The sequence below is a fragment of the Musa acuminata genome, chromosome BXJ2-9, assembly GCF_036884655.1.
Source record: "Musa acuminata AAA Group cultivar baxijiao chromosome BXJ2-9, Cavendish_Baxijiao_AAA, whole genome shotgun sequence".
NCBI lineage: Eukaryota > Viridiplantae > Streptophyta > Magnoliopsida > Zingiberales > Musaceae > Musa > Musa acuminata.
This window is the reverse complement of record NC_088346.1, coordinates 384195-400111: the sequence shown is the minus strand read 5'-3', so window position 1 is coordinate 400111 and position 15917 is coordinate 384195. Positions and strand designations below refer to the sequence as shown.

The 15917-nt window shown below is 35.6% G+C and overlaps 2 protein-coding genes and 1 pseudogene across 2 annotated transcripts; 1 reads left to right on the top strand and 2 right to left on the bottom strand.

Annotated features, from left to right (window-relative positions):
- Nucleotides 1-1926: 1926 nt before the first annotated feature.
- Nucleotides 1927-6806, bottom strand: LOC135622245 (protein cornichon homolog 1-like). Its single transcript, XM_065123908.1, has 4 exons — nucleotides 6473-6806; nucleotides 3312-3493; nucleotides 2313-2435; nucleotides 1927-2228 (listed from the first exon to the last, which is right to left on the bottom strand). Exons 1-4 carry the CDS (start codon nucleotides 6536-6538, stop codon nucleotides 2195-2197), a joined length of 405 nt encoding a protein of 134 aa, XP_064979980.1. The 5' UTR covers nucleotides 6539-6806; the 3' UTR covers nucleotides 1927-2194.
- Nucleotides 6807-9062: 2256 nt separating this feature from the next.
- Nucleotides 9063-11800, bottom strand: LOC135622244 (uncharacterized; annotated as a pseudogene).
- Nucleotides 11801-11850: 50 nt separating this feature from the next.
- Nucleotides 11851-15015, top strand: LOC103996576 (probable ribosome biogenesis protein RLP24). Its single transcript, XM_009417500.3, has 5 exons — nucleotides 11851-11986; nucleotides 12394-12502; nucleotides 14251-14364; nucleotides 14463-14599; nucleotides 14718-15015. The coding sequence occupies exons 2-5, from the start codon at nucleotides 12422-12424 to the stop codon at nucleotides 14887-14889; spliced, it is 504 nt and encodes a 167-aa protein (XP_009415775.2). The 5' UTR covers nucleotides 11851-11986; nucleotides 12394-12421; the 3' UTR covers nucleotides 14890-15015.
- The last annotated feature ends 902 nt before the right edge of the window (nucleotides 15016-15917 follow it).

The window sequence follows — 15917 nt, the reverse complement described above, 5'->3', positions numbered from 1 at the left end:
ATTTTAGTTAGTAAGCTTTGAAAAGTGTGTTGGATCTCCAATCATATGCTTTGAGCATCCAATATCAAGATATCATCTTTTTCTCTTAGCTCTTATTTAGAGATATACCTACAAAAAATGATATGTTTGTTTTAAGTAACGATTTAACTTTGGGATCTTCATGATTATATATATTTTTCTTGACTTTTGGCATCAAATCATTTATTTATGAACCCAAATTAATTTATGAGAACTATATTTTTTAAAAGAATATGTATAAGTATACTATGCAAATCTTTCACAAAAATTATATTTATCTTTTAGGGGGACATGTAGTGTAGGTCCTTTTATGAATTTTATTGTTTTTGTTGAGTATTACTATTCACAAAGTCGATTTCTTTCTTTGTATGCACATTATCTTTGTTAGCAAGAATCATATTTAATGATTTATTTCTAATTTAAAATTTTTCTAATGTTTATTGTAATAACATATTTTCTTTTTTGAACGAGTCTAACTCTTTAGATTTAGCACCAGATGTTAATATGCAATTGTCATACATTTTTTAATTTATCAAATTTATTAGAGAGAGAGAGATACATGATCATTTTTTAATAATTTATATTTTTTACTAATTATTTTAAATTCATCATATAAATTATAAAATATATTAAATAATTCATAAGGAGATTTTAGGTGAGTCACGTACCACGGTTGAAAGCCATCAATACGTAATTAGTCACTTCGTTTCGTTGGCTTGCTCTTTATCTTTTGATGCTTACTTTATAATCATGGATTACTAAGGAAGTAGTCTTTGACGTGGAACCTTGATCGGTTTTAGTTGGTAAACTTGTGGACTGAGACGTCATCATGGGCACTTTCATTTATCTACTCATGAGCAAATTAACTATTTCTAGGTGCTTGTAATGCAATTTTTGTAGTTATATATATATATATTTTTACGAAATAACATCTATACTATTTCTCTATTGTTGTATTATTGTGCTGAAGAGAAATTCTACCTTTTTGAGACTATGCAGTAAAATAGCATTAATTTTTCACTTCATTTTGTTATTATGGTGTTTTTTCTAGCAAAACAATATATGTTCTTCTCTGTTAAATTTTCACCAAAATTCTACGTTGTTGATGGTATTGTCGTTGTGCTTAGAATTAATTTGCTTTTTATTTAATATGATACGTCAAAATCACACCAACTTTTCACTTTTGGTCATGTATTTCCGTGAAACGATCTAAGATTTCGCTCGTGTCATACTATTAAGTCAAAAAGAAATTGAAATCGTGCGACTTCTTATAAGATTTTTTTGGTATCTCGTTTTCTACTAAACAATGTGTACGACTTCTTTGGTAACGCATTGTTGGGTCAGGTGAAAATAGTATTATTGTTGCCATATTATTACAATTTCAAGTCGAGATTGCTTGAATTTTTCATTTTCGATAACTTTTTATTTGTCAAACTTTTTTTTTTTTCTGTAAAACAACATTCATACGTACTGAATAAATTTATATACGTACGAATTTTCAATCCATGCAGTTTAATTTCATAATTTTGTATGCATACCAAACGAAACGAAACGTAAAAAAGAGAACATAGAAGTTGCTGCACCCACAATTGTATAAAACAGAGGCAATTTTCGATCATAAAATTAGGAAAAAACACTGTTGAAACTTGTTGCCGAAGCAAGCTCTCAGATGGATGACGATGAGCTTTTCCCTCGCTGCGATCGACACCGCATTTGCATTGGATGTCGTAGGCAACACCAAACTAACACCAAAATTCAGAAGCATCTACCAGAAATTTTCTTTTGTAGCATAATGTAAATTACTGCGAGACCGAATCTTTCAGTTACAGAAAGAAAATGGTGAGTTTTACATCGTTCTAACGACGGAGATCATAAAGCACAATGGGCCATAGGAAAGATAAGTTCCCATGAAGAAAATAAAATCAGAGTTGCTAAAGAAGAGCTTACAAACCAATCGAAAGCTTGTCCTTGTTTCTGGTTTCAAAAGTTATTTAACACCAGCAAATTTCATATAGAACAAGAGATAAAGAAGCTAGCTTATCAAGGCTACTACAAAAGCAACAACCAAAAAAAAAATCTTCCCTTATGCTGACACATGGTATATGCATGAATGGCCAATATGATACCTAACAGTCGACCACCCTTGCAGAGGAAATAATCATCACGTAAGCACCGATTATTCATCATCCTCCAATATGCTCCAGATCATCCTACACAATTTTACGCAAGAAAGCAACAGTTAGCCTATTTTGCACTAGTCAGGATCTTATTTGAACAACATATTTCATTTTTACCAAAACAAAGTCAAGAACAGAAGGATAACAAGAGTGACGAGCTTGAAAAGGCGCCGTTTCTTTTCTCTATTGAGCTGATTAAATATCTCAGTTACATCTATCAGATGTTGCCGTCGCTGATACCTGTAAAATGGATCACAAATCAGTCAGTGATTCCAAATCTTTTTAATCCACATGATACATGCAGCAGCTTTGAACAATAATGATTAGATCTTCATCACTTTTATAGTTCATTTATTTAAAAATAATATAGGTGGAAAAGATAGTTTTGATTCAAAATTGCATAAAAGTAAGATATACAGCTTGTTCCGAATTGAAAAGGATATATTGCTTGTTGAGATGCATGAACGTGGACATTTCATCATTTTTTAGTCAAGTTACATGCTGGTGCCAAGAGTGTTTTACTGGTAAGATTCAAATATTTATCCAACCATTCAGACTGACAAGGAATCTAACTATGTTATATAAAATCCAATAACTTAAAAAAATTTTACCACTAAACTATTATTTAGGTTTAGTGACACATCTGTCTCGTCTCTAATATTGGTTATTTCACATAAGGTCTTGACAAGTTGATGCCTGAACAGTTCTAAATCTCTGGATCCTTCTTGACTTGGAGTTATGCTCTATGACAGACGTATATAGAACAAGGCTTTGATGATGATCTCCTATTTAATTTGCTCTGCATGGTTGTAGTCCATTGAGAAAAAGCCATCGCCTTTAGTCAACATCTATATCTGGATACTATCTATTAAAATAATCTGTACAAGCACGGAAAGGAACGGCATTGGTGCACAGCGATTACATTGTTCGAACAATGTACAGTACAACCACATACCACATAAAGAGGGCTTTCAGCCATCTTTTCAATATTACACTTACACTATAAGATATTTAAGGATCATATGACATGGTTAACAATAAGTTAGGAATATTTTTTTATTTATCTTTCATGCAATGACATATTATATGTATAAAAAAAGTATGAGAGCAACTTACAGTCTCACATTGTAGTAAAGATTTGGAACACAAAGCAAGAACATCAACCAATTTCCAGATAAGAGAAAGAGTAAGCACAAGGCTCCTTGTAAGGCAAACTCTGGATATATCACTTTATTTATCCGTGAAGCTGAATCATATGGATTGATATAATCAAACTCTAGGTCTGCAAGGCACATGAGCTGCAAAACACAATATAAAATACATAATTATTCAGCAAAAAAGTGATTCGGTGTGGTATCAAAAGGTAAGCAAAGCATACCAAGTTATCGAACACAACTGGAATATTTTATAGAAGCTAACTACTACATGGACAGGCAAAAGCCACCTTATTAAAGGTAGGGATCATCAATGTCCAGTTCACAACTGATGTTTCAAAAAATAAAATGATACAGAATGTTATATGAAAATTATAATTATTCTTATGCTTTGAAACTTAATCTCAGCAGTAATAAGTTACCAACAAACTAGCACCTGTTAAGTTAATCGTAATGAAGCACAATATTATACAGAAACTAATCTCAATAGCTTACACTACTGGGATCCATCCTAATTTCCTGTGATCACAATTGCAAATGAAGCAGACAATGACAAAAACAAAGTCACATAAGGACAAGCACAAGATTTTTGTGAAATCTGGACTGAACTTAAATGGCTGAATCAGATGCTTGCTATTATTTCAACCTATGCAACACTATGAAATTAATTGTGGCTCTTGCGAATATGGAAGTGTGCTTGGAGAAGCCCATAGTGATGTTAAGAGCTAAAAGAAGATGGATGAAGTAACAAATTACAGTTTTTTTTTTAAAAGATCAAATCACTTTTCTACTAAACAATTTTGGGAAAAATATTTGGCTCTGTGAGCCCCATCAATTTTAGTGTCACATATGATCATCATCATTATCATAATTAACCGATTTAAGAAGAATACATTTGCAATCAGCATGCTAATCCTAAGAATTCTGGTGTGCATGATAAAAGATTATCCTTGTAACTTAAAGCAGCATTTTGGTCTTGTAAATATGGACAATTCATACTAGTTGTGACACTTGCATGACAGAAATATACGTTGGATACTTCCTGGATATGCATTGTACACTTCATTGTAAGTACTCAATATTTTAATTAATTTTTAAAATGCTTAATAATTATAAAATTTTATGATACTTTGGATACACTTTGTGGATCATCCTTGGAAAATATTTGTTTTCCTTTAAGTGTCAAAGTTTCAAGATAAATGATGAATAGGTATGTACTAGATAAGTTATTTCTAAGTTGTATAAGGTATCAGATCATGATCAAATCCATCATCAGTTACTATCTTACCAAATATAATTTTTCACAAAGAATTGTTTAGGTTGCTAGTTCATTACTTCTGACATCTAACTGCATGTTCCAACACTACAAAAGAAACATCAAGTTTTGTCATATAATAACTTCATATGTTGTGTCCATGGGGTATCTTACATTGGTTTTCCATGTTTTGATGTATCAATGTATTTATATTGTCATATCAGTATCAGAAATCTGTGTCCATGCCTCATAGTTTCGGTTAATCACATTCAAGGCAAAAATCATCCAAAACCACCATATCCAAGGAATCCTCCATCAAGGAAATGACACTGATAGGGAACGATGACAATGGGCATCGATATGAGGCTTAGGAGAAGGTAAAGGTAGACCCTAATAGCTGAGGACTATCAGATCCAAATCTTATAATAATAAGATAGTTGGAGGAGATGAGTAACTAATATTATGGATGTTGTTAAAAGCGACAAAAGTTATTAACTTCCACAAGGAAAAGATATAAAGTAGTTGTCACAATTATCAAGGATTGTTTGTAATGAAGATGTTTGATGCAATGTTTGTGCTTTTTGATTTTGTTCATGCCTTAGACAACATGTAAGGGTCTTGCAATAGGCTTGGGAATCCTATTTTGGTTGAGTTTTATGATCCTCTTTGCTTGTAAGTGTAACTTGTGTGTGAACATCATGTGAAAGCAAAACTATCCAAAGCGGAGCATTCAGCCCACAAATTGTGAGGTTTTTCATATGCAGAGAGTGGGCAAATATGTCAACCATCCTCGGGAACCTAAGATGGCATATGGTTCGATGAGGCTCCTCGGTTGTGTCTAGGGAGGGTTTGTTGCTTGGTTCCACAAAGATGTCATTAAGGACACTTATGCACGGGGACTTTTGTGAGCGACGGGCTGCCTTGGACTCTTTTTTACACTATGCTCAAAGCTTGTGATGTGATCTTTGTAACTTTGCATAACCTATAAAGTATTCGCTTTAATATCTATCTGCTTGTGAGATCTAGAGCAATGATGATTGTTTTCCCGTGCATTTGATCGTTCACTAACCTCTTTTCTCTCTTGTAAGTTCTTAGGGAACCGTTGAGATTACAAGGAAATTGACCCTTTACAGACATATGTAAAGGTGTCACATGACCAAGGCAACATCAACCAAGTCCATGACAGGATACTCCACAGATGTTTCATAAAATTGTCAAATAACTGAAACTCTCTCTCTCTCTCTCTCTCTCTCTCTCTCTCACACACACACACACACACACACATTATCCAGCATAAAATACTTATTTGTTGCTAGCATATGTCACTAGGTAACAATAGACGTAGGGCTCCATAAAACGAAACTATTTCAAGAATTTCATTTGGATTCAAGAAAACAGAATCCTTTTGCAAGCAGTCCATATAATCACCGGACAACCAGCATTAACATTTAGGAATTTTATATCTTACACCCCAAACTAAATAGTAGATACCAAAGATCTGGCTCTCAATAATTCTATTGGGAGGTCATAGAAAAACTGAGCCAACTGATTCTTCTCGTAAGAAAACCCACTAATTCTGAAAAACCCAACTAAGTCGAAATCAAATTGACCCAAATAACATCGTGACTAAACCCAGGACATATAACTGACCTTGTTACTTTAAGGACAATCATTCGATTCCAAATTGACTCAAATTTGGCTGGCATCGAAGCGACGACGAACTAAAGATTACTTTTCGAGAAATCGATCTGAGAGATAAATTGAAGGATTCGGATCTATCGCGTCAGATCGGCTTTTTTTTCTCTTCTTCCAAAGGTCAGAAAGGAGGTCAGTGGGGCTAATCGCCGGGGCAATAAATGGAGAGATACCTGATAGATGACGAGGGCGATGAGGACCACGACGAGGAAGAAGGCGGTGAGCCAAACGAACACCATCACCGCGCGCGCCCCTCCGCCGTCGATGTATTCACCGGAGACCGAGGCGGTGGCGGCAGCAAATCGGCCACTCGCTTCGATTCCGACGAGGGTTGGTTGGTCAAAACGGCAGCGAAATCAGCGTATTATAATACTCCCGAGAGAGCCGAGACCATCGTCGTTGCCTCGCATCACCGCGCAGATAAAAGACTCGGGTAAGCTATCAATCGGTAGGAGTTCTTTTTAGGGTTTGTCGACAAATTAAAGGGCAATTTACTAAGAAAAACCCACCCTTAAATCGTTTTCCCACTGAAAATTATCCAAGACACGTTGTTTTTGTTTGGACAAACATGTCATTATCCACGACACTTAGTTTTGTGGTCTGACATTAATTATCTTCACATCCTAAATTATGTTGGGGTGATTTGGTTGTCTGACATTAATTTTGTGGTCATATCCACCATATATTATTATCTTTTTGGGTGTGCATGTACAAATAATTTTGAGTGTAGTGTTAATAATATTATTATATACATATAATCAATCGTACGATAATAGAAGCTAATAATACAATTAAAAGTAGATGACGAAGATTCATTAATCATTTACCTTTTTCTTCTATTACGATGCACGATTACTAACTTTCACTCAAACAGTTGAACTGTCAACAAATGCAGAGATGATTTCATATGAGCGAACATTTTCTTCTTTCAACCTTTGCTTGAAACGTGTGCCCGAGTAGTTCAATATATTATATCTTTACAAGGAATTGATCAAACCATGTGGATTGGATGATCAGTATGATGCTTGGCCTTCAATTGTCTCTTCATATTCATATTCATATTCATTGGGATGAACATTTGGAAATAAGTGAGAGAAAGAAGTTTAACTCTTTTTACATGTAATTAAATACGTTTGTTTTGGAAGCTACATTGGTTGGGTTTTATTTATTTATTTATAATATTCTTCTAATTTTATTATTCATCCTTTTATCCTTTGCACAAAGTATATTTTATTACAATTTGAGAAATAGATGGAGATATTGGTAATGTTTACGGTGTGCACTATTTTATTGGATTTACACTTTAGGAAAGAGGAAAATTTTTCTGACCTCATCATAATTCAACACATACTATACTAGGTGTATATTAGTTACCATGATATGATATTAAAGCTTGAGAGAACATTAGAGATATTATAAAAAAATGATTATCATAATTACTAAAAAGAAGGTAGCTTTTTAGAGAGTCTTTAAATTATTTTACCTAAGATATAAAAAGATGGACCAGAATAAACCTTTATAATGCTTCATGATGTATCTTTAGATAATAATACACATGAAATTGATAAAAATACTGAAAACAAAGTAAGCGAAAAAAACAAACACACAAGGGAGGTCCAAATGTAAAATACTATTTATTTGAGTTGAATGCTTCACTACGCATCGTTGACTTTAGTCAAACTATCTTTAACATAAGATTTTTATTTATTCGTCTATAATATTGCACACTCCATTACATTATATTGAAGAAGCTCTCAGCTTCCCTCTTATGTAATACTTGGGAGTGAAGAGGGCCAACTCATTTTCTCGATTCAACTTTAAGCACCCTAGAGATGCGGTGGTGTGAGTTTATCAGCACCTCTACGACTCCACCCAAATGGGCGTGGATTATTTTATTCAGAAAAAAGGGACCCTCTTGCAGTGAGCAAAATAATGATAATTAGCCAAAGATGAAAGAAAGGAGTGACTAATCCAGTTATACAGGGTTTGCGGGGGGAAAGCCTTTACCGAGAGGTGAGGTCTGCAAGGCTTGGTGGCTTCGATGACTCTTACAAAGATTGTGGTGGTGGAACCGACCGGCTTGAAAGAGAGGAAATCTCGAAAGCGTCGAAATGCAATAGGGGTTGAAACAGGATCCACCGTCTTCATTCAACAGGGAAAAAGGAAGGGTATATATATATATATGCTGCTGCATCAGCCTTCAAAGAGATTATTGCGGAGAAACAGTTCCTGGAGAAAGAAAACTGAAAAGGGAATTAAAGCATCCAAAGCAGAAGGAGTGCAGCATTTTATGGCGTAGGAAGGGGATTGATTGAACCCGTTGCTTCGTTTGCTCAACCCGAATAACGCTGGACCGCTTCAGCAGCCAGACCGGTCCAGTGCATTTGGCAAATAGATAAGATTTACTTTCTGCAAATTGAGGGGCTCTCTGCAGAAAAAAACTGGAAATAGAAGCCCAATCAGAGGAAAGTTATATGCAAAATGATGGAATACTACAATGAAAAGCAATGGATTGTTTAAACATGTTACATATGTTCATCCGATGAAGACAATGAATGGTGTAAGTAGATACACCTAGAAAAACTACATCGGATTTAACACTGTATCTGATTGGATAGTAATAAGTTATTAGGCACAAGTATTCACCTGTTGAATAGATTCATTTTTTGGGTTAACTATGGTGAGCAACCTTGAACGATCAGTCAATTTGGCCACAGCTTATACACAAGAGAGCCATGATGGCAGAGTCAACAAACACTGGAAAAAACATTGCAAAGTGCATGATGAAGTTTCTTACCCTTTTTTTCTGAATCCAACTCAAATAAAATGTTGCAAGCATCCTTAACTGGCAGTGAAGTGATTAGAACAAACCTCGTGCAGTGATCAGAACAAACATCAGGGAGGAAGCAAAGTGGCTGCTTAGAAGCAACAAACATCTCTATCTAATCGGATGCCTCTGCAGGTTTTGCAGTTTCCATTTCCTTCTGATTTTCCAAAGCTATGACATGCCTGTGAAGGGCCTTCATAGCATTCATCAAATTTTTCATAGATGCCTTTCACCTGGGAAAACAAGCATCTATTCATCATTATGAATAAATATAAACTATCATATAACAGGCAAGTTCGAGAATGAACTAAATAGACCAATAGCCATTGCAAAAGCAGCAGTTTTCTTTTGTAGTTACTGAAATTATTAGTCTGCAATTGAAAAGTAAATGAATAAATAGAATCTATGTTAAAAAAAACACTAAGAATTTAAGCATTTCTAGCATATCAGAGTACCCCTTTCTTAGGTCGGAATATCAAAAGCAAAATTGACATCACAAAGGTCAATTTTAAGTTATTAACATATCAAGAATATGCTAAACATAGCTAGCATGATCTTCATAGCAACACACTATAACATGGTTTTGAAGATGAAGCGGAAAATAATAAATCACTTGATGTCATGAATTTCCCATTCCTAGAGACATGCACTTCCACTGCTCAGTACTCCAGTTTGGTTTTTTTTTTTTTGTCAGGGAATAGGAGAATGTGATGCAAAAGCATAGGGTTCTTATAAGGAGCAAGCATATGATCTCTCCTCTTCTCTTTTTCACATCCTTAGCTTCAGATTCTGAACATAAAAAGAGACTGGTTAAATCAAAGCGTACAGAGCTTTTTGCGAAGATCTTTAGATATTTACCTCTCGTTCAAGCATAATGCAAAAGTTCCCACTTATCTTTATTAATTACCACACAAATGCATGTCATCATGTGGCCACATTGCATAAAATCTGATGGTCTCAATATATGCAACCATATATGCAGTCACATAAGCATAATAACATATTTGAGCATGTAGTTTGTGTTTACTTTGCATTACCATTTTTCTAATACTGGTCCACGATACCAAGGTTTTTAATCTCGACCAGTTCAGCACAATTTGGCTTGTATTTATTGGACTGATCCACAAATGGGATGCAGATCCTAAAGCAGGCATGAAAATTAAGTACTTCGGCCAATTTAGAGTATTTAAGCAAAAATATCTTATACGAGATTAGGGAAGATCAATTATTGTCGATTACTAAGGTACCTTGGTATCAGACCAAGGTATTAAATATTAGTTGAACTAATACATACATACAACAACAACAATTAAATTGTAAGTTCTAATTATTTGGGGATGACTATATGGATCTTTTGCCATCATTGAGATATGTAAAATAATCATATGTTTAGTTAAGTTAAGAGTATTTAAATATTTATTTATAGTTTTTATTAAGGTCTTTTTAGGTCATCCTTTACCTCTCCTCATGCCACTAACGGTAATCATTATATATTTTCTAACTACCTCATTCATAGATCTCCTAAGCACATATTCATATCATCTTAAACGATTCTTGCAGATATTTATTTATCAATCTGACCAAAGATCAATAGTAAACCACATAGCTCACTACCATTTGATATACATTTTTTTATTTTTTTTAATGATGTTTAGTGTTATACGTTGACATACCACCTGGTGTATTGTCCTATGCCAGCCCAACAAATTGTGAAAAGACAAGTATTTAAACCTTGAAACATCTAATATGGGGCTCATGGAAACAAATTTCACTATGTGAATCATCTCAAGAAGACATGAGAAGAACCAGAACATAAATGCACATAATCACAATGCAATTGCGTTGCAACTCCCAACATCTACCCATATAACCGTTGCTAAACTATATTAAATACGAATTATCAAGCACCAACTCGTTTTCAATGCCGTATAACATGTGAGGTGGACATCTTGCCAAAGTGATACAACCTTGCCTTTGGCAAGGTTTCACATCTTAAACATTTAGGTTCTCCTTTTCAATTATTAACTCAGGCACAAACTATGAGTCCTAACCTACGCTGATACAGAAGGAATCACATTAAAAGTCAGCCAACCGATTTCTCTATCACATTAAGCTCTCCAAGGCCTTCCAAACTAATCCTGCTTTGGAGTCAACCATTCTTCGTGATTGATGGATCGATAGGTAATGGGATGTTAAAACACGATTTATAGCATTCACAGAGGTCTTAGTGGAGATATAGAAACACAGGATTTTCGCTCTATCAATCTATCACCTCATAGAGTACGCGCGAGCAAAAGATCTGAATAAGGTGCGAAGACAAGAAAGGAGAACCTGCTGGGCGATGGCGTCGTGGGCGAGCATATAATCTTTGTCAAGGAGACAGAAACCAGCAACGGACGCCGAGGCGGCGCCCGCAAAGAAGGACGCCAACCTCACCCGGAAGAGGAATCCCATGTCTCTCGTCACGCCTTCTTTTCTCTCTTGGGATCGCCTTCCTCGCCCGCTTTGCTTTCCGCCGATTACCCCGACAACGACGGCGAATCCTCGAACTACGGTCAGCCAAATATTCTTGTTCTTATGGGTTCCTCTCATTGAGAGACACTCGACAGATCGAACCAGTTGGGGACAGCTGCGGTCTCTTTATGTATTTGGCCCATTCCGGCTCAACGCAGTTGCGCTTCAACTCGAACGAAACTTAAACCCGAATGGAACGGTCCAAGTGGCCGTGTCACCTGAACCGGTTGTTCGAAAACCTACTAGATGTACCTCGAGTCGCTCCACCTCGTCCGCCGCCTCCCTCTGCCCCCTCGGCTGCCGCGAGAGAGCCGTGCCCTCCGTCCTCTTGCCGTCATTCTCCAGAGTTACTTCTCTCCATCCTCTTCTATTTGTCTCCCTGTGTCTTGCTTTTGCTGTCTCTTTCCGCATATCCTATTCTGTATTGCCGTCACTGGGTTTTTTTAGGGTTTGCAATGCCGTTGGGTTATAATCTATGCTCGATTAGTTGATTGAGGTGGCAAAAATGTTTTGGTTTATGCAAATTCTTTCGTTCTCCCGAGTTATCGTGCTTTGATTATAGATCTCTAGAATGTTAGTTACTCTCAATTCTTTGGCGCATTGCTAAGTGATCATCTGTGAGCATCCTGGTTGGGAAGTCTATAATCTGGTTGATGCTATCTTACTTTACTATAAATGCAGTGGTATAATTCAGGCGATGGCTTAACCTTTGTTTTATTTCTTATGTTTATTGATTTATCTTTTGATACTCAGGAAAATTGGTCCCTGAGTTGGATTGAAGATGAGAATAGAAAAGTGTTGGTTCTGCTCATCGACCATATATCCGGGACATGGAATTCAATTTGTTCGAAATGATGCAAAGGTAAGTTTTTCTTTTCAAATTTCATAAGCTGATTTTCATACAATGACATCGACCATATATAGACGATTAGTTTTAAGCCTTCTTTCATACAACTAGAAAGATGATTTTCATAAGCTGGAGACTTTCACCCCATGAGAATATGATTGTTATTCATGGTATAATAGAATTGGTTGTTTTGCCCTGGTGCTTTAATCTTCTTTACCAGCTGACAGACATACTTCTTTTTGGTTGTTTATTCCAAATTGGTAGTGCATTATTTGTGAAGTTATGTCGATGTTATTTGGATCTATTATGATCAAATGAGAATGGTCCTAAATTATCCTGGTCCAACCCTTGGATCATAATTACATAGAATCCTAACAATTAGGTCTCTTTTATGGGAAAAATAATATTATAGATGACAAAGTTCTGTGTGATTATTCTATATTTGTAGGTCTTAATTGCACCACTGATTGTTAAACCTTTCTAATGATTTTTATAATAGTTAGAGAGAAACTCTGATACTTGAAGTTACTAAAGTAGGGAAAATCGAAGTTGCTAGTTTAATTCTGGAGTCAGATTTGATGTTTGAGAATATTCTCGAATTTTGGCAAAATAGGATTTACAATGGTTTAATATATTGTTCAAAGAGGTTTTAGCTGAATCTGATCCATCAATGTGTGGCTGGTACTGAACATTTTGCCGGTAGCTCATCTTGATCCTGATTTTAAAAGATGGGCTTTTGTCAGAATTCTAACATGCATTATGGTCTTTAAGGTTCTCAGCAGTCTATGTCATTCCATGTACTCCATGTGGCAGTTCAGCACTTATAAAGATAGATTCTATTCCAATGAATTTCCTGTAAAACCAGTTAAATGGTAACATTTTATTCAGTTTTGTCAAAATAGATGCTATACGAAGAATTTCCTAAAAGATGAGTTGAAATTTGATGTTATCATGTTTTATCTTGGTGGTGCATGCTAATATGGGAGGTTTAGAATCTTATGTTTGTGAGCTTGGCCACCAGACTTTGAAGGAACTTCCATCCTTGGGTCCATATCAGGTTGTGGTTGATTTGGATCTAATCCGAGCCAAAGAAAAACTGATCGTATCCTATCCAATAATCCCATTGGATTGACAAAAACCAGTCAAGTAAGAACAGGAGTTCTAACTTGGAACCTGATCCAATCCGGTTGATCTCGACAATATTTGTATGTTTTTCCAACATTTGGATTATGTTGGCTATACTAAGATAAAATTTCTAAAACATTCTATGTATTAGTTCATCAAATTGGGTCATTAGTAGATCAAATTGATGTTGACAAGTATCCTGATCCAATTATATATTAGGTAATTAGAACAGATAATTAGTTTGGTAGACTATCGGATAAAGATTCAATCCATATGCAGTTCTTATTTGTTTAGATCACATCGTATCTGGTTCATTGGCAGCACATATGTAGGGGAACAATATGAAGAACAAACTATATAGGATCTTAGAGCTAACACATCCTGATGTTCTATAGCCGTTTTATGTGGAAAGCACAAGACTAAGGTTCTGCTGCTTGTGATTATTCATGATTCCCTTGTTTATACTCGTGTAGTTTGCTTCTGTTCTTGTGGAATAGCTTATGCTGGTGCTCCATGTGTTGTCCATTGCAGTTTGTCAAGTCTAGTCTAATGCACAATTAACCATGAACCTTTACTGCATAATGGTGAATTTCCTGTTTCTTAGCCTCCTGTGATCAATGGTGAGTATTTTTCTGCAGATATTCCGATTCTGCCGTTCGAAATGCCATAAGAATTTCAAAATGAAGAGAAATCCTCGCAAGGTGAAATGGACAAAGGCATATAGACGATTGCATGGGAAGGATATGACTCAGGTTAGAAATGCTAATGAGAGACACTTGTGTGTTTGTTTTTTACATTGAGAAAAATATATTACATGATTCACTATCAATGACTCTTTATCATTATCAAGGACTCAACATTCGAGTTTGAAAGGAGACGTAACAGGCCTGAAAGATATGATAGAAATGTTACAGAGATGACACTGAAGGCTATAAAGAAGATTGACAAAATCAGAGTGGATAGGGAGGTTAGACACCACAAAATGAGGTTGGTATCTGCTGCAGAGGCAGCATCTGATTTTTGTTGGCAGTTGATGCATGCATGATTTTTTTCCTCTTTCAATCTGCAATTCATATTTCTGATCTGTCATTTTCATATCTTGTAGGATGAAGGGTAAAAAGACATTTGAGCAGCAGGCAGCAATTAAGGAGTTGGAGAACAGTATTGATTTGGTCAAAGCGCCTGTTGCCCTGCAGCAGGATTCACAATTTACTCTTGCAAAGATTAAAGTCAAGGTTTCTCAATCACAGCCTGAGGGAGAGCGCATGGAAGAATAATGCATCCCTGAATCTTAGGAGTCTCGTTGAGTTTTGTTTTGTGTTTTTTGTGTGCTTGACTGCTTGTCATGGTTAATATGTGGTTCCTTGAATATTCTTATGTGAAAAATGGATGCTTTGCTATTATTTTAGCTCACAAAGTTATTTTTCTTTTGGTAAACAAATTAGTCACCTCACAAAGTTATTTAATATAAATCACTTATAATTTTTGTGATGTACCAAAATTTGGATGCTATTATATCTCATATCTAAATCAACAACTCACCTCTTCCAAATTCGCTGGTTCCATTGGATGGTGAGAACTCGAGCTGCCTCAACTCGAGATGCTGATGCAGGAATCTGTGAACTGGAAAGAACCATAGCTTTCCCATGCTAATGGGCAAAGAAACATCTGAAATCTGAAATCAATTTATTTGTGAACTCGAGCCTCAACCATGGCCTTCGCCATGACCTTGAGTTATATATGCAGCTGGCCAAAATATTTTAGCTCGTGCACTCCAATATTTTACCCATTATCTCGGATCGATCAATTGGTTAATACCACGTATAACTAGATTCGAGTGATACATGAGGATAATAAAAATACTTCTTTTATCATAGAAAATAATATATATTGCTATCGTATCATGCCCAAGGATTGAAGAATGTCGAAGCCACCTACGAACGAATGATAAATAAAATGTTTAAGTCATATATTAGATAAAATATGAAGGTTTATATAGACGACATGATCTTCAACAATTTGGTTGAGACTTACAAGACTCTCAAGAGATTTAGAATGTGCCAAAATATAACTCAGTGTACCTTTAAAGTCCAATCGAAAAAGTTCATAGAGTTCATCATTCACAACTATTTGCCACCCCAGCATAACTCACCTCTCCTGACCGTTATCTCTACTTGGCTATCACCTCTTCCACAATTAGTTTGGTTTTATTTTGAGAAGTAGAAGGTGTCTAGAATCCAATCTAACATGTCAATCATATGGTGAGTGAGGAGGAGGAGTTGTATCTGACCTATGCCCTAATACC